The sequence below is a fragment of the Saimiri boliviensis genome, chromosome 13 (assembly GCF_048565385.1).
Source record: "Saimiri boliviensis isolate mSaiBol1 chromosome 13, mSaiBol1.pri, whole genome shotgun sequence".
Lineage (NCBI taxonomy): Eukaryota > Metazoa > Chordata > Mammalia > Primates > Cebidae > Saimiri > Saimiri boliviensis.
In genome coordinates, this window is record NC_133461.1 from 51,015,804 (window position 1) to 51,041,733 (window position 25,930).

The 25,930-nt window shown below is 41.6% G+C and overlaps 1 protein-coding gene and 1 pseudogene across 3 annotated transcripts in view; one reads left to right on the plus strand and one right to left on the minus strand.

Annotated features, from left to right (window-relative positions):
• The window catches only part of KCTD1 (potassium channel tetramerization domain containing 1), a 211,307-nt gene that overhangs the window by 144,246 nt on the left and 41,131 nt on the right, over positions 1–25,930 (plus strand). For all 3 annotated transcript variants that reach the window (XM_010335482.3, XM_039463749.2, XM_039463747.2), the window contains exon 2: positions 15,275–15,453. In XM_010335482.3, coding sequence (XP_010333784.1) covers positions 15,275–15,453 — 179 coding nt within the window. The remainder of the gene's footprint in view (positions 1–15,274; positions 15,454–25,930) is intronic.
• Positions 18,244–19,057, minus strand: LOC101039035 (V-type proton ATPase subunit E 1 pseudogene; annotated as a pseudogene).

Sequence of the window (25,930 nt, forward strand, 5' to 3'; positions counted from 1 at the left end):
AGTTTCTTTGTCACTCCCTCCCACACGACTGTCCTTCCCTCACTTCTTGCTCTTCCCTTTCTTCTCACTTCTTGGCCTTTTTGGGGCCGCTGGCTGTCCCTTTCCTGCTTCTCTGACCCTGGCCCTTTTTCTTCTTAGACAAAATTGCATTTACCCATTGTGCCTCCCAGCCTTTGTCGTCGTCTTGGCTTTATATACTGTGTCTTGTGCCTTAAAAACCATCTAATGAGATTAAGCTGGGCTCTAACAATACTGAAGAAATTCTGTCACCCATTTCACTTCCTTGGGCAGGAATGCTCTAGTGCAGCGCCATCTGCTGCCGCAGGCAAATGAAAGGCCTGTTTTTTGCCGGGCACTGTGACTCAAGCTTGTAATCCTAGCACTTCGGGAGGCTGAGGCAGGCAGATCACCGGAGGCCAGGAGTTTGAGACCAGCCGGGCCAACATGGTGAAATCCCATCTCTACTAAATATACAAAAATTAGTTGGGCTTGGTGGCACGTGCCTGTAATCCCAGCTACTCACTCAGGAGGCTGAGACAGGAAAATGGCTGGAACCCAGGAGGCGGAGGTTGCAGTGAGCCGAGCAAGATTGTGCCATTGCTCTCCAGCCTGGGTGACAGAGTGAGACTCCATCTCAAAGAAAAAAACAGGCCTGTTTTCAGAGTCTAAGCCCTAGTGTGTCAGACACCACCAGATTGCCCCAGACATCTAAGATAGGAGGATGCAAGTTTAGATCCTAGACTATTTTGCTTCTAACTTTTAAATCAACTAATTTTTTTGAACTTGAGCAACTAATCTAAATATTGCTGCCTCCGTGTTTTCCTTCTTTGCAAAAGATGGTATTAGCTTCCCTTCTGCTTCCTCTGGACCTTTTAAAACACTCAAGGGTCATGATTGTTCATGAAGTCTTTGGAGTTCTGGAATCTCAAAGATGTTGGCTTCATATACATAAGACCCTATCTGAATACAAGGTACAGTGGTTTTCTAATGCATTTCCATTTTTATAGGAAACTTTTCTTCCCAGTCAAGTTGATCTTTTAAAAGTTGGTTTGTTTTGTACTTTTGTTGGTTTTTATTTTAAGATATATCTCTAAGAACACAGATGTCTCCTTTACAGTGTGAAAATGGTAAAGAATAGCTCAATGCAATAAAATACTGAGGAGGATGATTGTTCACTGCTGTCTTTAGGACTCATTCGAATGCCTGCTTCTTAATCTGTGCTTTCAGTGACATCTTCTCACCCATCTGCCTCTAAGCAGGAAGTTTCATCAACCACTATCCTCTCCAAATTATTCCAAGAAACAAATCTCCTGTGCTAATACCAGGTCTGGCAGTTCAGCTGCTGGCACTACTGGGCCAAGTAGGAAGAATGTAACTAAGAACTGGACAGCCCAACAGCCCGAAGAGAATTGGTCTGTATCTACATGTCACCCTTATCCAGGCCTGTAGCATGTCTATAACAGGACACATGTCCTATTCAGTCTAGGGTGTAAACATGACACTACTTCCCTCCAAAATCTCTCTCCCTTTCCTCGTTTTGTTTTTGTTTTTTTTTTTTGTTTTTTGAGACAAGGTCTCACTCTGTTGCCTTGGGCAGGGATGCAATGGCATGATTGTAGCTCACTACAACCTCGAACTCCTGGGCTTAAGCAATCCTCCTGTTTCATCCTCCGGAGTCATAGCCTGTAGGCTGAGACCACCGCACCCAGCTGGTTTTTTAATTGTTTTAGAGACAGGGTCTCACTCTGTTGCCCAGGCTGGTCTTGAACTCCTGGCCTCAAGCAGCCCTCCTGCTTCAGCCTCCCAACTCACTGGAATTATAGGCATGAGCCACTTTGCCTGGCTTACTCCTCCCCAACACCTTTACAAATTTTTATTACCCAATATGTCTTTTGGAAAACTTGGCATTGATTCCGTTACAAGAGATCATTACTTTATTTTTATTTAAAAGCATCACTTTATATCATGAAGACTATTTTTTTTTCTGTTCTACAGAGGAATCTCAAACTGCTTTCAGACTGCTAATATTCCAGAACAATGAAAGATGTAAATAAATAAATGACACTCCAATAAAATGACACTAAGTAAAGAATCTTTCCCAAGTAGGCATTTTGCTTATTAAGCACCGTATTTTATTTGCTGTTTTCTCCTGCCGGTGGAGACAAATGGAAAGCAGGAGTGATGAAAATGGAATCTTCCCAATCAGCTGGAGAAAATGGTATGATTGTTAAGGAATCTCCCTGGGTTGGCTCTTTTTGCACTCACACTTTTGGAATGCCTTTCATTTCATGACCAGTTCTCCTTTCTTTCAAAGGCATTTTGAATTCCAATTCTGACCTTCTAAAATGCTAGCTTTCTTAAGATATTTGAATCTCTACAGCTTATATTTTAAAAAAATCATAGACTAGTAAAAATCCAGAACTGGAAAGAGCATTATAGAGCATCTGGTCTGACTGCATAGATTATAAATGGGAAGGCTGAAGTGAGAGAGAAAGTAATTTGCCATGGCCACATAGCTGACTGGTGACATGGCTTAGACTAAAACTTGGTCTCCTATGTTGTTGCATTCTTGGGAAAACATTCTGAGTTTAGGTACCTCAATTCATGAACACTGTTGGAAGTGCCACATAGAGTTTGCTCTTTAAAAGGTAATTGGGGCACAAGTGAGAAGCATGATCTTTGTAATGTGGAATTACTAAATATAGGTATGTCTTATTTAAAAATAATACACCCAGGATTTACAAAACCAAGAAAGGTCCATTCTTTGCAGTATTTAAGTATTATTTAGTTCTTAGAGTATTTCAGGCATAATTTGATTTTAAAAAAATTTTTTTCTTTTTTTTGAGACAGACTCTCACTGTGTCACCCAGGTCAGAATGCAGGCGCACAATTTCAACTCATTACAGCCTCCACTTCCCTGGTTCAAGCAATTCTTCCACCTCAGCCTCCCAGGTAGCTGAGACTACAGGCATGCATCACCACACCCAGCTAATTTTCATATTTTTAGTAGAGACAGGATTTCACCATGTTGTTAGGGCTGGTCTTGAACTCCTGGCCTCAAGTGATCCACCTGCCTTGGCCTCCCAAAGTGCTGGGATTCCAGACATGAGACACCGCAGCCAGCCAAAAAATTTTTATTTATGTGGAGTCTCTTGTCATGAGGAATTCCCTATCCATATGGCTAATTCTCAAATTAAACTCACAAACTCCCTAAGGAGTTCACTTCCATAGTGCCCTAGCCTGGCACCAAACAGAGCAACTGGCCAACATTTTCTGAATGAATGAACAAATAAGCAAATGAACTTTTTATGAATACATTTATTATGTAGAGTAAGTCATATATGTATAAATCTGTGTATTTTAATTTTTATTTTTTTCTAATGCAAAAATGTCAAGCAAATAGACACTTAAGAATCTCAGAGGGCCCAGGAACAGTGGCTCACGCCTATAATCCCAGCACTTTGAAAGGCCAAGGTGGGCAGATCACGAGGTCAGGAGATCGAGACCATCTTGGTCAACATGGTGAAACCCCATCTCTACTAAAATACAAAAAATTAGCTGGGCATGGTGTCACATACCTATAGTCCCAGCTACTCGGAGGCTGAAGCCAGGAAATCACTTGAACCCGGGTGGTGGATGTTGCAATGAGCCGAGATCGTGCCGCTGCACTTCAGCTTGGCGACAGAGCAAGAATCTATCACAAAGAAAAAAAAAAAATCTCAGAGGAGGTTCCCAGTGACTCAATTTAGGTTAAAAGGAGCACATTTAGCTTTTGATACTCTGCTGAATGCGGAATTTCTATGACCACATTCAAGAAGTTAGTAAGTCAAGTTTATGATCTATGTGGAGGCCAGTGTGTCCTGCTAAATACACATGGAACTAAGAGTTAGGGGAGTGAATACAGTGCCAATTCTCTGTGGTAGGCGAGGTGTCCATTTCCTGGGCCAGCTGGTCCCTGCCTCCTCTGTGATCACTGACCCTCCTAAACCTCCAGCCAGCATGTTCACCCCCAAACACAGACAGGGTGAAAGGAACAAGGCACATCTCTCCCTCCTCCAGGGAATGCCAGAGCATGTATAGCTTAGTAATGAGAGAGTGGCAACCTTATCTGGGTACACAATGGCTAGCGTGTAAAATATCACAGTAAATTTATTACTAGATAATTATAGGGAAAGCCACTTGACCTCAGAATCAACTTCCTTCTCTGTGAGATGGTGATAATACCTAACATTGTGCAGAGGTTTCTGATTTCAGACTCGAAGGCTCACTCTACGTGTTAGAGGCCGTTTCATTGCCAACCTTTGCTGTTGTTCGCATCTTCCCCACCAAGAGCGTGTGCAGGGCAGCTTTGGGAAACGCATGCCGTGTACTTGGATAGTTTTAATCATTCTGCTCTTGCCGTGTTTTAGGGCTGGGAATGGAGGGATCTGAAAGAGAGGGCAGATGACCAGAGAGCCCCCGAGAGTGTGGGAACCATAGGCGATTGCCCCTTTCTTTCATGATCAAATGAAATCGTCTTCTATGTCAGCAGAATATGAGCTTCCTTGACTTGAGGCCCATGTAATTTTCAGTTCTGCGCATTTCCTCCCTGGCAAGCAAATTAGAGAAAGGGAAGTATTATCCCTAAGTTTAGTTCCATTCCTGTATTTCTTCATTCGGCTTTCTTAGAAATGTCAGAAATCCCTACTGTGAAGATAAGTATAGCAGTGTGTCAAAAGTATCTACTAAATGATTTAATTGGGCCATAGAGCATGTTTTTTTTTCCATTTTTTAAATTCACAAGTAGTAAATATTCAACTCTGCACAGCCTAAAGGAATAAAAACAACTGAAAATTTTTGCCTTTAGCATCATCACCCAATCCCAATCCCTACTAATATTTTGGGTGCAGTTAATGCTAGAATTGTTGATTATACCTACGCACATCTGCAAAAATGGCCTTTCCCTATAGAACTATTATTACCGAAGCTGCTGTCACTTTTAAGGCTTTGTTTTAACTTTTTAAAAGTAAATAATACCTATAGTTGAGTTGTAGTATGTATTTAAAATATTCTTTAGTGTTTTAAGCGTATTTAAAAATATGCACGAAATGTAATTTAAAAATTAATTCAGCTACAAGAAACATGCGAAATACGATTCAAATGTTCTTTTTCTGAAGTTCATTTTCCTTTTGAACTAGAAGCAGAGAAATGTTGGCCAGTAGTCGCTCTTTTCATGGCCTCAGCTTGGTAATCTAATAAGGGAGCTTTTCAGATACATATTTCACTATGAAAAAGAAGAAAACAAAAAGGCATGTTGCGGGCACTTACTCTGTATCTGGCAGAGGGACTGTGTATTGAAATAGATAAACAGCAGTAACGCCTTGTCCTGGCCCACAGCAAGAAGGGTAACATTTACCACTTCAGATCAGGAAGAAACTGCAGGTTAATTTAACACAGTTCCTGGTCATTTTGAAACAACTTTGAAGCACCTTATTTTTCATTTGTTTTTAATTCTGTGGGATCATGATTTTAATCTGAAAAGAAAAAGCAATACTGCTCAAGTGCCTTTTCATGAACCTGTGATGATTTCATTCTCTACCTCCTTTCATATGCTTTGTCGAAGGCACGTAATTAGCATCTTGTCTCATTTTCTTTTTATTTATGTGCATCCCACAATGTAATACTGTGTTACATGAATGCAGAGCACTACCTTTTTATTGGGCCTTGCCACACAGCGACCTTAAAGTAGTTCCCTGTACTTCTCCCGAGGTCCACAGAAGGCTCATCTGTCTGTTCATCTGGCTTGTCAGATTTTCCTTTTTTGTGTTCAGAGGAAAGAAAGAAACTTCATTTTTCTTTCTAAATGCCACTCTGTTAGATGTTTTCCCAAACACTGCCTCATCTACTGTCATCTTTACCCTCTGTTGAGTAGGGCAATTTATTCCTCTCTTAGAAATGAGGATACTGGAGTTACATTGCTTTGGTAACTTCTTGGTGGTCGGGAGGGTGGGAGGCTGACTTCAAACCGGGTCTTCAGATTCCAAAGGGCTCTGTCTCCTGTAGCTTTATTTAGGGTGCCCTGTATTCCTCTATATGTGACTTTTCCAGCTATATGGAGTTTTGAAAATTGTCTTAACTTAGAAAAATGTTTTCCTTTACTGTTTTGGGATGGAAATTTTTATTCAATTTATTATATACTTTCCAATCTAATTTAGTCTGAGGTTTGATTTTTGGATGACTTAATTTTAGATGATTTTGGCAAGTAGCTACTGTCATGTGAGTTAGAAAATCAATAATCACACTTCTTATAATGATTAAGTAACACAAATGATAAATGGTTGAAGTGATAGATATCCTAATTACTCTGATTTGAGCATTGTATACATATATGGAACTAACACTCTGCAATTCATAAATATGTACAATTAAGTATCAATTAAAAATAAAATTTAAAAATTTTTAAATTACATTCTTAAAAAAGTAAATGCTCTCTATGAATTTGAAGGAGACTCCTGGGAATAAAGTGACTGGAAAGCTTGACATCAATTTGGATATTAGAAGACTTTTTTGGGGCTAATTCTTTGCTGTTTTCCAAATGGTCGAGATTGACAGAAACTGTTCTCTAAATAAATTATGCATACAGTACTCATTAATTTTGAATCACTGCTGAGGCTTTTTTTTTTTTTTACCTAAGTGAAATTATCAGAAAGATTATTTTCTCTCTCTTCAGGCTCATTCTGTTATTTAGTTAAAGTCAGTAGAGATCATAGAGTTTAGCAGATGATAGGTGCCCAATAAATAGCACTTGAGTGAATGAAGAAACCAATGAGGCCTCTTTCAAAATACATTGACACTATGGTTGAGAGTCTTGCTATACAATTAAGAAGCTATGATCTGTAAAGCGATGCTTTCCTATAAGAACTATTACTGAGAGTCCAATGATTATGTCATTCCTGAAATAACACTCCCAAGGCAACCACAAATTTCCATCCCAGGAAGTAAGAACCTTTCCTATTACACTTGTCAGACTATCATAATTAATCAGTACACTCCCATATCCAAGTACGCTGTATAATACAGATGTTGTGTGTGTGTGTGTGTGTGTGTGTGTGTGTGTGTGTGTGTGTATGAGAGAGAGAAAAGAAAGAGGAAAGGCAGAAAAATGAAAATGGGGGCAGGAGAGAGAGAGAGAGAGAAAGAGAGAGAAAGGAAGGAAGAAAAGAAAGATTGAGATAAATCCAGATTGAAATTTGTGGAAAAGTTACAATCTGTATTAAATTCTTTCACTGCTCTATTGAATATTAAGAATTAAAATGTCAAAGAATATAGGTATTTTACCACTGACATGCTTTTCTGGAACTATCACTAAGAAGCCTGTTTTTTTCTCCAGTGAAAGAGGAAATGTGTTCAAACTCAATAGTGAAACGTGACAGAAGACAGGGACATACATTCTTAACAAATAAAGTCATTAAAACTTTCAGTTTAAACTTCAGCTCATTTGTTCAAGGCAGTACCCCCAGGGCTTCTGTTTGAACAGCACCCAGCTAGGTTAGAAGGCAGATTTTTCATTTGCTGCTTCTCAAAGATGCCTGAAGTCAAATCCCTTGAAGGATTCTACTACCAAAAAATCATTGCTCCTCTGTTGAGTAGGTGAGATGGATGATAAAGCTCCGGGAACCAGCTGGGAAGTGGAATTGTTAAAGAGGCACCTATCAGCACGCCTGGCAAATCTGTAGGACAGATATGGGAAAGGAGGAATTAGAAATCGAATTCCTAAGGGCTGTTTCATGTCAGAGTATATTTTAGTTAGATTTGGTGAATTCTATCAAAGAAAATAATAAAGCACTTTTTTGGCTCTAAAAAAAAGTGTTATTTCACAGAAATTTAACTAAGTCTTTGAGCAGTAAAGCGTTTTGATTGGAGGATTTTTTCCCAGGATTTTCAGTTTAGCTTAGTTTTGTTTAATAGAACTTAAAGTGAATGAATCGTCCGTGTGCATATGTGTACAACTGCGTCACCACTCAGACCAAGAGGTGCAGCTTTGCTAGTCACTCCCTCTTCCAGTCGCCACTCCCAGAGGTGGCCAGTGTTCTGATCTTTGTCATCGTCCTGCCTGCCTGTCACTTCATATCAATACAGTCATACAGTACGTGCTTTTTTGTGCCTGACACCTTTTCTTCAGTCCTCTACCAAATCCATAGAGCGTCATTTTTTTTTTGAGACAGTTTCCTTCTTGTTGCCCAGTCTGGAGTGCAATGGTGTCATCTGGGCTCACCGCAACCTCCACTTCCCAGGTTCAAGTGACTCTCCTACCTCAGCCTCCCGAGTAGCTGGGATTACAGGCATGTGTCACCACGCCTGGCTAATTTTTTTTGTAGTTTTAGTAGAGACAAGGTTTCTCCATGTTGGTCAGGCTGGTCTCAAGCTCCTGACCTCAGGTGATCCACCCACCTTGGCCTCCCAAAGTGCTGGGATTACAAGCATGAGCCCCCATGCCCAGCCATCATCTTTCTTTCTTTCTTTCTTTTTTTAAAATGTAGTATCAGTAAAGAAGAAAGAAATATTGTTAGAAAGAGAGAGGGAAGTAAATGTGTTTTCAAGGGGTCATAAGGCATTTGATCAGTTGAGGACAGGAATTCAAGACTAGACTGGATAAACACAGTGAGTCCCTGTCTCTGCAAAAACTTCTTTTTTTTTTTTGAGATGGAGTCTAGTTCTGTCACTCAGGCTGGAGTGCAGTGGCACAATCTTGGCTCACTGCAACCTCCACCTCTGCCTCCTGGGTTCAAGGGATTCTCCTGTCTCATCATCTTGAGCAGCTGGGACTACAGGCGTGTGCCACCATGCTCAGCTAATTTTTCTTTTTTTCTTTTTGTTTAAGTAGAGACAGGGTTTCACCATATTGGCCAGGCTGATCTTGAACTCCTGACCTTGTGATCCACCTACCTCGGCCTCCCAAAGTGCTGAGATTACAGACGTGAGCGACCACACCCAGCCCAACTTTGTTTTTTTAAAATTAGTCAAGTGTGGTGACACACACCTGTAGTCCTACCTACTTGGCAGGCTGAGGCAGGAGGATTGCGTGACCCTAGTAGCTCAAGGCTGCAGTGAGCTCTGATAGCACCACTGCATTCCAGCCTCAGCAACAGAGTGAGACCCTGTCTCTAAGAAATAAGAATAAATTGTATTCAGTTTTGAAATACCCGTGCTTCTCCATCACATGAGTGGTAAATTCAAGTTTGTCATGATTTGGGCTTCCAAATATTAAGAAAAATTCTAGCAAAGTTTATTTGCTATGCAAAGTTACTACACTGTCCAATATGATAGCAACCAGCCACAGGTGGGTATCTAAATTAAAATTTATTTATTTATTTACTTTTGTTATTATTTTCTGAGACAGAGTTTTGCTCTGTTGCCCAGGCTGGAGTGCAGTGGCACGATCTTGGCTCACTGAAACCTCCACCTCCCAGGGTTCAAGCAATTCTCCTGCATCAGCCTCCTGAGTAGCTGGGATTATAGCCGCCCACTGCCATGCCTGGCTGGTTTTTGTATTTTTAATAGAGATGGGGTTTTGCCGTGTTGGCCAGGCTGGTCTCAAACTCCTGATCTCAGGTGATTTGCCCACATTAGCATCCCAAAGTGCTGGGATTACAGACGTGAGACACCACTCCTGACCCAAATTAAAATTTAAATTAGGTAAAATAAAATGAAAGATTCAGCTCCTCAGTCCCACTATGACACCCACTCACGGCTGGTGGTGACCATACTGAACTGTGAAGATCTAGAGCCTCTCCTCTGCTGCAGAAAGTTCTAGGGACAGATCTGTTTTAAATGTGGGGTCTTAGCTCCTCCCTTCTTACCGCCTCTTCTCCAGGCAAAGGATGTTATAGTGGGCTTCATTTATTTTTTCATTGTAAATTATCATTTAATTCTGTGGTTCTCAGACCACACATCACCATATAAGCTTCTGTCTCCTGCATTATCCCTCAACCTTGGGGAAAAGAAAAAGGGGTCCCCACACTATGCTGAACTTTTCATTTCTGGAAGACACCACGCACTCCCCCACTTTGGAGCCTTGGGACTACCGCTGGGCACTCTCCTTCCGACCTCCCAGTGTTTGCTAACTTCTCAGTTCTCAGTTTCTAGGGATCCTTCCCAGCCCCTAACCCTGGCCTTTGCCTGTCCTGATAGTACTTGTGTGTTTCATGGGCTCTCTCCCACTGAACAGCAGGCCTGGTGAGGCCAGAGACGAGTCTGTTTTGTTTACTCTTGTTCACCCATCACCTGGATGGTTGCCTGGCTCTCAGGAGATGTTAATAAATGTTATAGGCTGGGCACAGTGGCTCACACCTATAATCCCAGCACTTTGGGAGGCCAAGGCAGGCTGATCTCCTGAGTTCGATCAAGAGTTTGAGACCAGCCTGGACAACATGGTGAAACCCCATTTCTACTAAAAATACGGGGAAAAAAAATTAGCCAGGTGTGGTGGCGCACCTCTGCAGTCCCAGCACAAGAATCACTTGAACCTGGGAGGCAGAAGCTGCTCTGAGCTGAGATCACACCGCTGTACTCCAACCTGAGTGACAGAGGCAAGACCCTGTCTCAAAAAATTAATAAATAAATAAAATGTCATGGCTCGGGCCTAGCAGCTCAAGCCTGTAATTCCAGCACTTTGGGAGGCCTAGGTGGGAAGATAGGTTGAGGCCAGGAGTTTAAAACTAGCCTGAGCAACATAGCAAGACCCTGTGTCTACAAAAGAAAGTTTTTAATTGGCCAGGTGTGGTGGTGCACACCTGTAGTCCTAGCTACTTAGGAGGCTGAGGCGAAAAGATCACTTGAGCCCAGGAGCTTGAGGCTGTAGTGAGTTTTGATTGCACCACTGCACTCCAGCCTGGGCAACAGAGAGAGACCCTGTCTCTAAAGAATAAAAGTAAATTAGTAAATTAATGTTGTGAAGGAGAGAGCAATGGCTTACACAGGGAAGGAGCAGTAACCAAGTAGCTTCGTGTTAGGACAGGCTTCCTCTCCCGGGTTCTTCTTCTGTCTTCTGGAGGGAGTTTCATCAGAGAGCTCTCTGCCTGAGCTCTGCGCAGAAAGAGAAATAGTCTTCAGCACTCTGAGCTGTTTCTTCAGCAGTGTGATGGCACATCCAAGTCACCTGTACTCTTTCTGGTTAAAGTTTATGGAAGATATACGCAAACAGGATGATGGTGGAAAGGAGAGTTGAGGACGATGGTGGAATGAATGACAGAAGGCCCTGCTGCCTCTCAGCAGGCAGCCGTTCTTGGCATCCCTGGCCGATGCCCCCCAACCAACCCCACAGGGAAGCAGCTGTGTAACAGGAAGGATTCCTTACCAAGACAGGTGGCAGAAATCCCACTTCAAACTAGCTTTAAAAATACAGAAATTTATTTTCCCGAGTCACAGGAAATCTAGAGATGGGAGGCTGAGAGATGGCTGATTGAGCAGGTCAGCAGTGTCAGTGAGGACCTGGCTTCCTTCCAGCTCTCAGCTCTGCCATCCTGGGTGTTGGCTTCACCCTTAAACTGGCACGGAGATGGCAGCTGCACGTAGCAGCATCCCATCCCAGACTTCAGTGTCCATCCAGGTAAAGTTGAGAAAGTGTCAGTTCCAGCTGCTGGCCAAGGGAAGAGGTTGCCACAGTTGTGTTAGATGAAGCATCTGGAGTCAATGGGATAGATATTGAGCATCAACTCCAACGTCTATTACAAGTGCCCAAACTCTCAGCCCCAAATATCCTCCCCCAACCCCAGCCTAAGGAATTTAGAAGTTCTTATGCATTAGGTACAGTGGCTCACACCTGTAATCCCAGTTTACAGGCTGAAGCAGGAGGATTGCTTGAGTCCAGGAGTTCAAGGCCAGCCTGGGCAACACAGTGAGACCCCCTGTCTAAAAACGTTAAAAATAAAAAATTAGGCCGGGGTAATGGCTCATGCCTGTAATCCCAATACTTTGGAGGCCGAGGCAGGAGGATCACTTTGAGCTTAGGAGTTTGAGACCAGTCTAGGCAATGTGGTGAAACCCTGTCTCCACTAAAAATACAAAAATTAGCTGAGCATTGGTGGCCCGCACCTGTAGTCCCAGCTACATAGGAGGCTGAGGCTGGAGAATCGCTTGAGCCTGGGAAGTGGAGGTTGCAATGAAGTGAGATTGTGCCAGCCCAGGTAACAGAGTGAGACCGTGTCTCAAATAATAATAATAAAGAATTGGCTGGGTGTGGTGGCACATGCCTGTAGTACCAGTTACTTGGGAAGCTGGGGTGTGGGGATCACTTGAGTCCAGAAATTTGAGGATGCAGTAAACAGCTTTGATCACACCACTGCACTCCAGCCTGGCAATACAGAGAGACTCTGTCTCTTAAAAAAAAAAAAAAAAAAAAAAAGTTTTTACAATCTGCACCATGTGGAAAATACCAAGTGGAAAGCCCTGACTGTGTTAGCTAATATCAGTTAATGCCTTAGAAATGAGCATAGCCAGGGCACTCCTGCAGAACAAGAACATCCAGGATGGGGAGAGCCCCTAGGAGAACCAGGAGAGCTCACCAGAGGAGGGCAGTTCTAATCCTTGCCCTCAAGGGTCAATCCTCACCCTATCCCACCCCTACCCCCAGCCGAAGAAACAGTGTTTTAAATTTAGCAATATCCATGCATTTATGACTTACATTGTAAATGGTATATGTGCTGCAAAATCTGCAGTCCTTCAACCGATCAATTACACTTTCATTTTTTTCTCTTCCTATATAGACCTGGCAGTGTTAGAACGTGCTGAATGAGGTCACAGTCTAAGGACAATATTAACCCTGCAAATCTGGTCATTTTCGCCTGAGCACCCTCAGGCAGGATAGAGAATGTGTCCAATTGAAAAACTATTACAGACTCTGCCTGGCTGTGATGGGCTGAAATGTAACAGGGAGGGGTGTGTGTGTGTGTGTGTAGCCAGGAAATCATTTTCTTAAAGGAAGTCAGCATGTATCTCTTAAAAGCGGAGGTTGTATGATTGTATTTTTAGAGGAAAAAAATGTGTTTTCTATCATCCAGATTTTAAAATGCTGCGTTTAGTATTTCTGAACCTTACCTGTTTTATATTTCCTACCAACTGTCTTTGGTTTTTAAATTTTTTTTCCAATACCCAATGCCCCTTTAACTCCTTTTCTTTGTGTGTTACAAACATCCTGTCATGTTTTTCAAGATCTATTTTGCATTGTTAAAAATATATACAACATATAAAGAATAATATAGTAAACATCCTTGAGCTGACCCCCCAATTTAAGAACTAAAACATGAACTCTTTTTCTCTGACTATTTCTAGGCTCTGTTAATTCAGCATGCAGAAACGCACAACACAGATGGTAAACATTTTGGGTAAAGGCCCAATCACCACCCCATTCGTAGTAGATGTTGAGTTTCAGAAGGCATGTGCATTCATAGTCTTGCTTGGACATGTGGTTAATGCTAAGTAGTCTAACAGTTGTGCCCCAGGTAACTCCTGAAGCTGTTCCGGATCATAAAATCTATGACGTTTTACAAACTTATATTTTATCATGGTGCGTTTTATGCACAAAAACTAGATGACTTCCCCTTTGTGGTCTCCATCAAAGGCATTTTTCAAAATCCCTTTAGCGTGCCTTATTCCTGGCTTTGTCATACATTGTTTGCGTGTTTGAAAACAGTTTTTGGCTAAATTATAAAAATGTGAGAGTATACATGTATCATTAGTTACAGAATTCGTACATAAGGGATATTTTAGCTTATTCCTCAATTAGGTACTCTAAATATTTGACCCCTTCATTAAATACCAGAGACCTGTCTTTACTTGTCTGTGGTTTGGGCTCTAATTTAAAAGCAAACAACCATGTTTTGATAGCATTTGAAATATTTATATGGTATCCATGGAAAGGATGTAATAATGTACTTTCTCAAGAGTATGGTTTCTGCCCAGGTGAGGTGGTTCACGCCTGTAATGCCAGCGCTTTGGGAGGCTGAGGTGAGGAGATCGCCTGAGTCCAGGAATTCAAGATCAGCCTGGGCAATGTGAAGAAACCCTGTTTCTACAACAAATATAAAAATTAGCTGGGCATAGTGGTGTGCACCTGTAGTCCCAGCTAGTTGGGAGGCTGAGGTGGGAGGATTACTTGAACCTAGGAGGTTGAGGCTACAGTGAACTGTGATCACACTACTGCACTCCAGCCTGGGTGACAGAGTGAAACCTTGTCTCAAAAAAAAAAGAAAAAAAAAAAAAAAAGAAAGAAAGAAAAAGAAAAAAAAGAAAAAAGTAAAATTTCTTAAACAGGTTCTTGCTGCCACCAGGTGATATCCTGATTCTGGTCTGTTTGCTCACATCGCACCTTTGCTTATGCAACTACACGTCAACATCTGCCTCAGTTCCTCTTTGGGAACTTGATTTCTTCAAGAAGTCAGATATGCAGAAGAGCAGTTTGCCTGTGGTTCATGAGCAAGCACGTATTTATCATTTGAGGGTATATTCTGTTGACTGATAAACTTGTGGTGCCTTGTTGTGAAGTTGCTTTATGTATGTGAGCTGATGGCTAGACCACTATGCTCTCTTTTTCCTGATTTGAAAAATAAAAGTTTAAGAAAACATTTTGTAGAACGCTGGTGTCAGAGGTCTATTTTTATTCCAAATGGATAGCAATGAGGAAGTTTTCAAAGAGAAGGCTCACTCACGTGCATTTTATTTAGACATGTTTTGTTTTAAGTGTTTGATTGTCATTTTATTTGGAAGGAGTAGACCAGGCATCCCCAAACTACAGCCCACAGGCCACATTCGGCCCCCTGAGGCCATTTATCCGCCCCCCCACCCCCGCCGCACTTCAGGAAGGGGCATCTCTTTCATTGGTGGTCAGTGAGAGGAGCACAGTATGTGGCGGCCCTCCAACGGTCTGAGGGACAGTGAACTGGCCCCCTGTGTAAAAAGTTTGGAGATGCCTGGAGTAGACTTTTCATATCATACTAGTTGCCATTTGTCAGTTAAATGCAAGAATTTGTTCATTTAATAAGCCTTCGTAGTCCTCAGAGTTATTTGAAGTGAACATGAGTTTAGTTCCTTATTTCCGAGCATATGAAGATTTCCTTTTCTTTGCTACAGAATTTGTTTTTCTGATATTCATGATGACAGAATCAAGAGCTTGCTGATTTTTCAGGTTTTATCACCAAATGAGTATCGTTAATCACTCGTTTGTTCTTTATGCTGTGTTTATTTCCTTTCTTTCTACCGTAAAGAGAAAAAGTGTCTAAACTTGCTTATCTCTCTGTAGGACAGTCGGCCCAATATGTCAAGACCTCTCATCACTAGATCCCCTGCATCTCCACTGAACAACCAAGGCATCCCTACTCCAGCACAACTCACAAAATCCAATGCACCTGTCCACATTGATGTGGGCGGCCACATGTACACCAGCAGCCTGGCCACCCTCACCAAATACCCTGAATCCAGGTAATCTGAAAAACTGAGAAATCAGACTCCGACGTGCATGTATTTGATAATCTAACTGTTTTTCCTTTAACCAGCATAGCAGCGTAGCCTCGTGGAGGCAGGGGGTAGGACATGAAAGCGCTGCGTGGGCTACCCTGTTGCCCAGGCCAGACGTCTTGGACAATGGCTGGACGTCTTCGAATCAGGATCGGACCCGCAGCGTAGTCGAGTCCATGTAAAAATGTCACAGAAGAATGGGATACTGTGACATTTTGATCTACAAAGATATTCATAATTCTCAATGTAGTACAAAAAGGATGATGATTTCTCGCCACCACCTTTTTCCTTCTTTTCAAGCATCCTTTCTTACATATTCTGATAATTTTATAGGAGATCAGTTGGCTCATCAACTTGGAACTAGAAAAAAAGAGATTCTCAGCAGTGAGGCATTATATTTCGATCTGTATGCAAAAGTCCAGGAAGCCAAAATAGTATCGTTTTTTAAAAATGGGCTGGACATGGTGGCTTACACCTGTAATCCCAACTCTTTGGGAGGCCAAGGTGGGTGGATCATGAGGTCAGGAGTTCAAAACCAGCCTGGCCAAGATGGTGAAACCCCCATCTCTACTAAAAATACAAAAAATTAGCTGGGCACAGTGGCAGATGCCTGTAATCCCACCTACTCAGGAGGCTGAGGCAGGAGAAGAGAATCACTTGAACCTGGGGCATGGAGGTTGCAGTGAGCTGAGATCATGCCACTGTACTCCAGCCTGGGTGACAGGGTAAGACTCTGTCTCAAAAAGAAAATGAAGGGCCATGGAACTCATGAACTTAAGGTAGATAAATAAATATATAAATTGTTTAAAGATGGAGAGTGGTTTACAAATAGTTAGTATACATGTATGTTTATGAGACGTCACCTCCCATGCCCCTGCCCACCCATTTCTTCTTCTTCTCCTCCTCCTCCTCCTCCTCCTCTTCCTCCTCCTCCTCCTCCTTCTTCTTCTCCTTCTACCTTCTACCTTCTTTCTTCTTTCTTTCTTCTTTCTTGTTCTTATTTTGGAGTCAAGGTCTTGTTCTGTTGCCCAGGCTGGAGTGCAGTGGTGCAAACATGGCTCATTGCAGCCTTGACCTTCTGGGCTTAAGTGACCCTTCCACCTCAGCCTCGCCAGTGGCTGAGACCACAGGTGCATGCCCCCATGCCTGGCAATTTTGTTTGTTTGTTTTTTATAGAGACAGGGTCAGATCATGGTGCCTAGGCTGGTCTCAAACTCCTGGCCTCAAGCAATTCTTCCATCTCAGCCTCCGAAAGTGCTGGGACTGCAGGTGTGAGCCACTGCACCTGGCTAATTTTTAAAATTTTTTGTAGAGATGGAGGTCTTACTATGTTGCCCAGACTGGTCTCAAACTCCTGCCCTCAAGCAATCCTTCCACCTTGGCCTTGGCCAAAGTGCTGGGATTACAGGTGTGAGCCACTGCACCTGGCCCCAACCACCCATTTCTAAAGGAGTTCCAAAGAAATGATTTCCTTTCCACTCTAGACAACCCTCCTGGCTCTGCCCCAGATTTGGGGGCTATGCCCAGATCCTGTAAGGGGAGTTTTTTGCTGGTAGATAGGGGAGGAGGCATGCACTCACATGGGCTGATACCGGGAAACAGGGTGTTTCTCTGTTTCTGATACAGGAAATGGAAACACACCACTTGAACTTCAGAAGGCCACCGGCTGCGTTTTTAAGAATGTCTTACAAAGTGACAGACAACAGCTTACAGTCTGAGTAGACAGCACTGACATAAAAATCACTGCCACCTTGAATACCACATGAAGGCTGACTTTTTTGTTTTCTGTTTTAAAATCTCACTCCATTACTTGATAATTTATGAAAGAATGTGAAGGCTGGAAAGAAGAAAGATGAAATGTTTTCTCTCTTGATTTACAGATTTAATTTCTACAATTGAAGTGATTTAAATAGATTTCCATGTGTTCAATTATCCAAAAGACTATATACTTTAAAATAAAATGATTGTATTAGTCATCTATTAGTATTATTGAGTTCCCACCTTCCCTAAGTATATTGGAGTAGGCACTACAAAATCATATTAAAATAATGGTTTTATTTTTCAAGAATTTTGTTATGTAAGTAGTGTTGTTTTTGAAAATGCCTATTTCTATTCCTTCCAACCCTCTCTTAATATCACCATCGACTACAGAAGATCACAGCTGCCTCTTTAGATTAACACTTAATTCTAGGGGTTAAGTCACAAAATGTACATTAAGAGTCAAAAAGCACGGGCCGGGCGCAGTGGCTCAAGCCTGTAATCCCAGCACTTTGGGAGGCTGAGGCGGGTGGATCATGAGGTCAAGAGATCGAGACCATCTTGGTCAACATGGTGAAACCCCATCTCTACTAAAAATATAAAAAATTAGCTGGGCATGGTGGCGTGTGCCTGTAATCCCAGCTACTCAGGAGGCTGAGGCAGGAGAATTGCCTGAACCCAGGAGGCGGAGGTTGTGGTGAGCCGAGATTGCGCCATTGCACTCCAGCCTGGGTAACAGGAGCGAAACTCCGTCTCAAAAAAAAAAAAAAAAAAAAAAAGAGCCAAAAAGCAAACCTTCAATTGTAACAACATTTACTGGTCTGGTCTGATGGCCTTTTGCTTCAGTTTTTTTTTTCTTTTTTTTTTTGGAGGTGGGTCTTGATCATATTACATGAAGCTTTCCACCATTTTAAACAATTAGGCAAGGCATTAGTGACAGAGGCATCACTGATAAATATAGAGCAACATTGGGGCAGTAAAGAGGAAGCTACAGAGACATCGTGTTTCTTCAAATGTCAGAAGCTTCCACATCACAGCAGGAGAGCCGAGGATGAGCTCCACCTCCCGAAAGCTTAGTCCAAAAACTTCCTGTAGGCATTTGCACCAAACAAGGCTTCCTGGGCTTCTGGCATCAACTGCTGGACTGAGATCCAGCCGTCTTTCCAGGGTGTTGAAAACCTTTATTTTATGATCCCCATTGTGGATCTCAACTCCACCAACTATGTCCTCAGGCAGGTGGGACTCCTGGTCAGTTTGGACATCAACATTGTTTTTGGTGGCAATTTTGTACATTGGGATTGCCTTTTGCACCACAGGCTTTACCAGAGGGAAATCTTGTTTCCTGCGTCGAACGGTCATTCGGGGTTCCAGCAACTGGTACAAACCCTGGAGAACCAGTCCATCCAGCGGCACTTGGTACCTGGTTGTGTCTTTTACTACCTTGCCCAGCCTCTGTTTCGCTTCATTTAGTAGGTCTGTGATAAGGTCATCTCTTGCTCTGAGGACTTTGAGCCTTGCTTGATTCATCAAATTGGACATCTGAATTTTCTTCCGCTGCTCAATCTGTTTCTCTTTCTTCTCGTAATACTCCATAATCTTTAGTCTTTGGGTTTGCACAAGCTGACCTTTCTCTATGTTAACTCTTCCTCTGCCTTTGCATCTTCTCATTCTCTTTCTCTTTCTCTTTCTTCTGCTTTCTCATTGGCTTCTTGTTCAATGAAAGCCATCATATGCTTAATCTGCTTTTGCACGTCAGCATCTCTGAGAGCCATGGTGAGAGCAATGCTAGGCCGGTGAGCAGCAGGTTCGAGTTTAGGTTTGAGGGGCAAGGTGGGTGGAATAGCAGAGACAACCCTCCACTTCAGTTTTTTTAAAAATTAAACCTTGAGACAGGAGGGAAGTTAATAATAACTCCATTTTCTGTGACTTAAGCAATAGGTTTTCTTCTGTGCTCATTGTAACCGAATGGATCTCCTTCCACTGACTCATGCCCCCCAGGGTTTAGCCCCTGGGAAGCTCCCTGGTATCACTTGGTCTGTTGGCTGAAGTAGAAGACAGAGGGAGAGAGGCTCTATTCATTCAGTTCCTGTCTCTCAAATAATTCGCTACTTTAATCATTCCAGAGCTGCATATTATAGGTAAAGACTTCAAATAGTGTTCCATTTGGAGATTCTTTTTCCCAGTCCTTCTTTCCATGGGTATTTCTAAGAATCCACTTTTGTTTCTTCTTATTCACACCCTGAGACACGCATCAAATTCCATGGATCTCATTGCTTTCACCTGCGCTGTCTCATACAGTAGCCAGTAGCCACATACAGCTATCGAGTGCTTTAAATGTGGCCAATCCAAATCACAGTATCCTCTAAGTGTGAAATATACACTGATTTTTAAAGACTTAGTACCAAAAAAATGTAAACTCAGTAATTTTTTATATTAATTTCGTGTTGGAATGATAATATATTGAGTTAAATAAAACATTAAAATTAATTTCACTTGTTTGTTTTGGTTTTTTAATGTGGCTACTAAAAAATATAAGATTACATGTGTCTCGCTTTTTATTTCCGTTGGACAGCGCTGAACTATGAAACAGATGTTTTTATAAAAGCATCTCACTAAACCTGCCCCTCCCCCAACCTAATACTGAAATACATCAAAAAGTGAACATCTCTTTCACCAGTGTAATTAGAAAAGATAGAATTGTTGATCTTCCTTTCCCAGTCTTTCCCTATGCTTTCTGTCACCAGTGAGTCCTAGTGTCACAAGAGCAACAGCAAAAATAATTTGCAATTCATTAGTTCTCAGATTGGATGTTGGCAAATGCCTAGCAGTTCTTTGGCTATGGATAGGTCTAATTTCTGAACACCTGTCGTCTCTCTTGTAAAATAGGCACAAACAGGTCTCCTTGCAAGGTTATTGGGAGGATTAAGTGTGATTATGAAAAGCACACGTGGCCCCATGCCCAACACATTGTATTGTCTTCATACTTCATCTTCTGCCAAACCCAGGAATTGTTTCTTTTCAAACTGCCTTTCGAATTCCAAATATATCCCATTCCTTGCTTGCCTAGCCATGGAAACAGCTTTACATCTGGATTCTTGCCTGGGTGACTCTCATCTCAGGGACTCCTGGTCTGCATCTTCTCTTCCTTTATCTTAAATACTCCAGCCTGTCACAGGTTCTGAGATATCCCTATCATTGGGAGATATCTTTTAAGAACTTCTCAGGACTCTTTGAAACAAGGCTTACAAAGTAACTTCTGTTTCAGTTGCTAGTAGGTAAAGCAAATGACGCTGCTCAGGGAACACTGGTTTTGCTGTTGAATTGACCATCCAGTATTGCTTTGCTTCCTCTTGGGTTTTAGGGGGCATATTTTTGTAGGTAATTAAATGTTCATTTCAAAGCGACATCCAATTGAATGACACCCATACACAAATTTTGTAATCAAAGATACAGAGAAGAAATAGTTCTTCATGCTTTTCCCATAGGTGTCAGGTGCTCCTTCCAATTTCTGGGAAAAGCTCTTGCATATGATTAACCGCTCTGGGATAAATTCAAAGACTTTAGGTTGCCCATGGCGGTGGAATCACAAATAACTCCAATTCTAGTTTTGTAGATTCTGGGGTTCTTCAAACCCTTCCTGCCCTATGGGACCATTCTCTGCCCCACCCTCTCGGATCCCCTGGTTCCGTGCTCACCTACCACTTTTTTAGTGTCACCCAGAGGATAGAAGGGCTTTTTCTAAGCAAGGAAAACACTTGTAGTTTAAAAATACTAATTTGTATGTAACAAATGTCCTTAAAAGATGTAATATTATCTTTCTCTAATGTCAGAGGTCCTGCAAAGAACCTTGACTCCATTTTGAAATGTTGTAGGTGTTTTTAAAATTCTGTCTCTACTTAACCTATCCTCTTGGCTAAAGGACACCCTTAGAACTTTGTCCCCAGAAAGTAGTATGATAGACTATATGGCTGAACATTAGAGGCACCTGGGAAGCATTAAAAAGCCATGCAAGGCCCAGCTCAAGACCAATAAAATAGGAACCTCTGCAGTTGTCCAAAGAGGTCTTGATATTCACCGTCTGGCTCTGAATGGCACCAAGATGTATGATCCCTTCAAGAGAATGTAGGCCTCTTCCTCAATGAATATTTCATGTATCTCATAATGGCCATTTCACCAAAAGAAAATAGCTTTCAATCTTCCTTTCTTTAATTACCAAGGTTACCATTGGTTCCACTATGTGGGTGTGGGGGTGTGTGTGTGTGTGTGTGAGCGCGAGAGTGTGTGTGGGTTTTTTTTGTTGTTGCTTTTTGGTTTTTTTGGCTTGTAAACCCTGAGTAATGATTCAGTGAATAAATTTACATCTCACAAGGTTAACTACTCATGTTGTTATTCATTTCCATCAGGTGATTTTTTTTAGCTAAAGGGACTCAAGTTTCCAAATTACCTGAAGTATTACATACATCAGTAATGTACTTTGTCTTAACCAGTGTGTATCTAAGATGCAAAACAGCTCTTGGAGGTGTTTCTGAGACAGAGGTTAATCTCCACCATCTCAGTGAAAAACACTGATTCCTTTCAGAGGATCATAAGCGTCTCCAATTCTGACTGCTAGTTTGAATTGTAATCCCCAAGAGAAACACCCAGTTCAGATCTGCAATAATTTCACATTAAATAAGTATTTTTTTACGTCAAGAAAAGTACATCACCATCAAAAAGGATTGTAAATGGATAAAGAAGATAGAATATATTTTATTTAATAGCTTGTTAGCTTGATGTGCAGCTTGTAAATATCTGGAAGTATGTAAAGTAGACCTCCACTTGCACTCTTGCCCTGGACCCTGCAAATTTTAAGGGCAGACCTGATTGTATCTTAGTCAAGAGTTCAAGGTACCCATTATTAACATCATTGGTAATAAAAGATCTAGGTAACTAAGTAATTTTTCATAAGTAATTAATATTGGTATCATATGGCCTCTTTAAGATCTATTGACACTGAAATATCCTCTTAGCCACATGCGTAATATTGAAAATACATTCTATTTCTGATTTAAAAGAAGGCACAAGTCTGAGTTCAAAGTTAGGTCTATTTCATTCTCTACTATCACCTCCAACAAAAACATTCTTGTAGCTGTATTGATGTTTATTCAGATGTGGACTTTTTAAACCAAGAAGTAGACTGATATTACTAATTAATCGAACCTACCAAGTGGTAATAAGACAGAGGTCTTAGCTAAAAGCACTGACTGTCAACCAGTGACCTAGAGGTAAAAAGTGACATCTCATGTTTCAGTCCCCTGAGCCATCCAACCTGACTGCTTGACAAAGCTTTTGTGTATTTTAAAACCAGTATATGAGTTAACTCCCACATAAGTAGCTTATATTAAATTGGTCTCTTCTAAATAGCAGTTAGGGTTACTAAGCACGCTGGCATATGTAGGTAATTGCAAAATGCAAGAGTCTCTACTTTCAGCCCCGCAGTCGACACCCATGGCCACCCAGGGGTGTGTGCATTTGGAGCTTTAGGATGGAGATGCCGAACGTGTGTGCCCTGCCAGCAGCCATCCAACTTTTGGCGTGCGTCACTCTCGGATGTGTTAGCCGTTCCCAGATTGCTTGTGTGGAGCTACACCAAAAGGAAAGTCAGACAAATACAGCACTAAGGGATTGGTGCATACGTTCAGAGGATGACGGCATTCAATAGTTGACTTTCCATGTAATGGTTGTATGCCAGCCTAGGGAGTTTGCTGTAATCCTGTATTAGGGTTAGGGATTCTGTGCCATCACTTTTTATGACTTCGTGGTTCCAGTTTTAACACTACAGTTCCTAGACGTGGGTCCAGCAGTCCCATCACACAGGCCTGTGTTTTAGGATGTCAACAGAAATGCCAAAAGAAATGGATTCCATTTATTCCGTAAACTTGCTTTTTCAGAATCACTGCATGGCATTGAATAGAGAGCTTTTTATTATAACCTGCTTTCAACATCCACATGCTTTATAATTCAGTGTAGATAACAAATTTAAAAGTCACAGAATAGGTTATTAGGAATTTTTAGATGAGTTGAAACCAACCTTTTCTATATAGTCTCCGCACAGATGGAAAGAGAGCACATCCTTGCTGCTATGAAAAGTCCTAAGGAAATGCATAAAATGATGAACAGTTTTGATTAGTAAGATGGGTTAATCTTTAAAAAAGAAAAAAGTTAGTTTATGGAGGGACTTAAAAGGAGGGAAAGCACCTGGCAAATGAAAAATGGGAAGTTTCTCCAGGGTAATCGGAGAAGTTTTCCTCTTTTCTCTCTGTTCTTTTCATCTTACAATATTGCTTTTCCAAAATTGCTCCTTAGTTATATAGGTAAAGAGTAAATGAAATGGTTGTCTTCAAAAGACTTAAAAAAAAAAAAACAAAAACAATGAAACTGGATCTTATGTTTAGTGCTGAAAAGCCAGGCCTTCAGTAACTTCCCCTGCACGACTGCCTTTGCCACTAGGGAACAAAACAGGCCTTATTTTTAAAGTGATCTAGCTCATAAACTCTTGTCTTTGAGCCTAACTTAAAGGAAAGGTAGCCATACAGTGCCTGAGTTTCCTCTGTTGTGTTTTTTGTTTTGTTTTGTTTGCTCGGGTTTTTGTGACATTCAAGAGACCTTGCTTTGTCTACCCAGGCTGGAGGGCAGTAGCAGGATCATAGCTCACTGTAGCCTCAAATTCCTGGCCTTAAATGATCCTCCCACCTCGACTTCCTGAGTAGCTAGGACTACAGGTATGCGCCATCGTGCTGACTAATTTTTCTATTTTTTGTAAAGACGGGGGTCTCACTATGTTGCTAGGGCTGGTCTCAAACTCCTGGCCTCAAGTGATCCTCCCACCTCAGCCTCCCAAAGTGTTGGGATTACAGGTGTGAGCCACCGTGCCCAGCCTGTTCTTTTATTTATTCAACAGATTTATTGTGTGCCCCTCATTTGCCAGGGCATAAATAGTTACCAACAAAAGTCTTTGCTCTTATGGTTTACCTGGGGGAGGAAGAAGGACAGCCAGTAAACAAGTAAACAACCAGCAAGCAGGGTTTCAGTGAGTAGTGACATGAAGAAAAAGATTTAGGTTGGTGCAGAAGTAATTGCGCATTTTGATAGCTGCATTCAGATTAGTAGGGTGGGGGTGGAGGGGAAGAGAGCATGGTTAATGGGTACAAAAGAATCTAGAAAGAATGAATAAGACCTAGTATTTGATAGCACAACAGAGTGACTATAGTCAATACTAATTTAATTGCACATTTAAAAATAACTAAAAGTTATAATCGGGTTGCTTGTAACACAAAGGATAAATGCTTGAGGGGACGGATGCCACCATGATGTGATTATTGTGCACTACATGCCTGTTTCAAAGTATCTCATGTACCCCATAAATATATATATACCTACTATGTACCCACAAAATTTTTTTAAAAAGAAAAACAACATCTAGATGGAAGTGTGACATCTAGATGTTCTTTTTCTAGAACGAAAAAGAAAAAGACCACATGATAAGTAGGCCCACTTTGACATATAGTTTTCTCCCTATATTAAAACTAATTTTATTGCTACATGTTTTTCCCCCAAAAAACACATCTTTATTTGTTCATCTAAGTTTTCAAGACAAAACCTAGTTTGCATGTTAGTTTAGATTTAGAAGCAGATCTTTGTCACTTCACTGTCACAAATCATACTTGATCTATGAAGCTGAAGGCCACTCTGCCAGTCACAGACATCTCACATTCACACCCCTGCCAGGGCCTTTGATGGCAGGGCAGTGGCTTCTGAGTCATACTGGGTATCCTAATGTGAAATAGCTCAGGGCGGGACTCCAGGTCATAGGCTTAACTTCCAGTAACTTCTCACTTACCCCAAACTCAATCTCATCATAGACAGAAACCCTCTCCCTAGAAAGCCCTTTCTCACTTATTTTTCATCCTGTATCCTTGGGAGCTGGTAGCATGCCAGCCACAGGGTGGACATTCACAAGTCTGTTCAATGTATAAATTAATGATTGGATAAAATATTGTACTCAGAGGCCGGATCCTCCAAACAATGAAGGGAAAATAATTGAGTAATGCTATTTAAATTATAAATTTAAATTCAAAGGCTTATTGCGTAGGTGATCTCATATAACCTTATAGGTAAGGACTCTATTTATCCCAGTTTACAGAGAGGAGCTCTGAAACTCTGAGAGGCTAAGTGGCTTCACCTTAAGAGTGAGTTTTCTCTGGGAAATGGGGTAAGAGCCAGGCCTCTGGCTTCCATTCTCTCCTCCTCTTTGATAACAATGGTTCTCTTTTTTTAATTTATTTCTTTTTTCTTCTTCTCTTTTTTTTGAGACAATGTCTTGTTCTGTCACTCAGCCTACAGTGCAGTGGCATAATCCTACCTCCCAGGCCCAAGCCATCCTTCCACCGAGTAGCTGGGAGTACAGGCACACACCACCATGCCCAGTTAGTTTTTAATTTTTTATAGAGACAGGGTTTCCGCATGTTGCCCAGGCTGACCTTGAACTCCTGAGTTCAAGCAATACACCCTCCTTGGCTTCCCAGAGTGCTCCAATTATAGGCATTAGTGAGGGCTCCCAGCCTGATAACAGTGGTTTTCAAACTTAGGACAGGTTAGAATCAACTGGGACTCAACAGTAACAAAAAAAATTGCCTACCCCTAC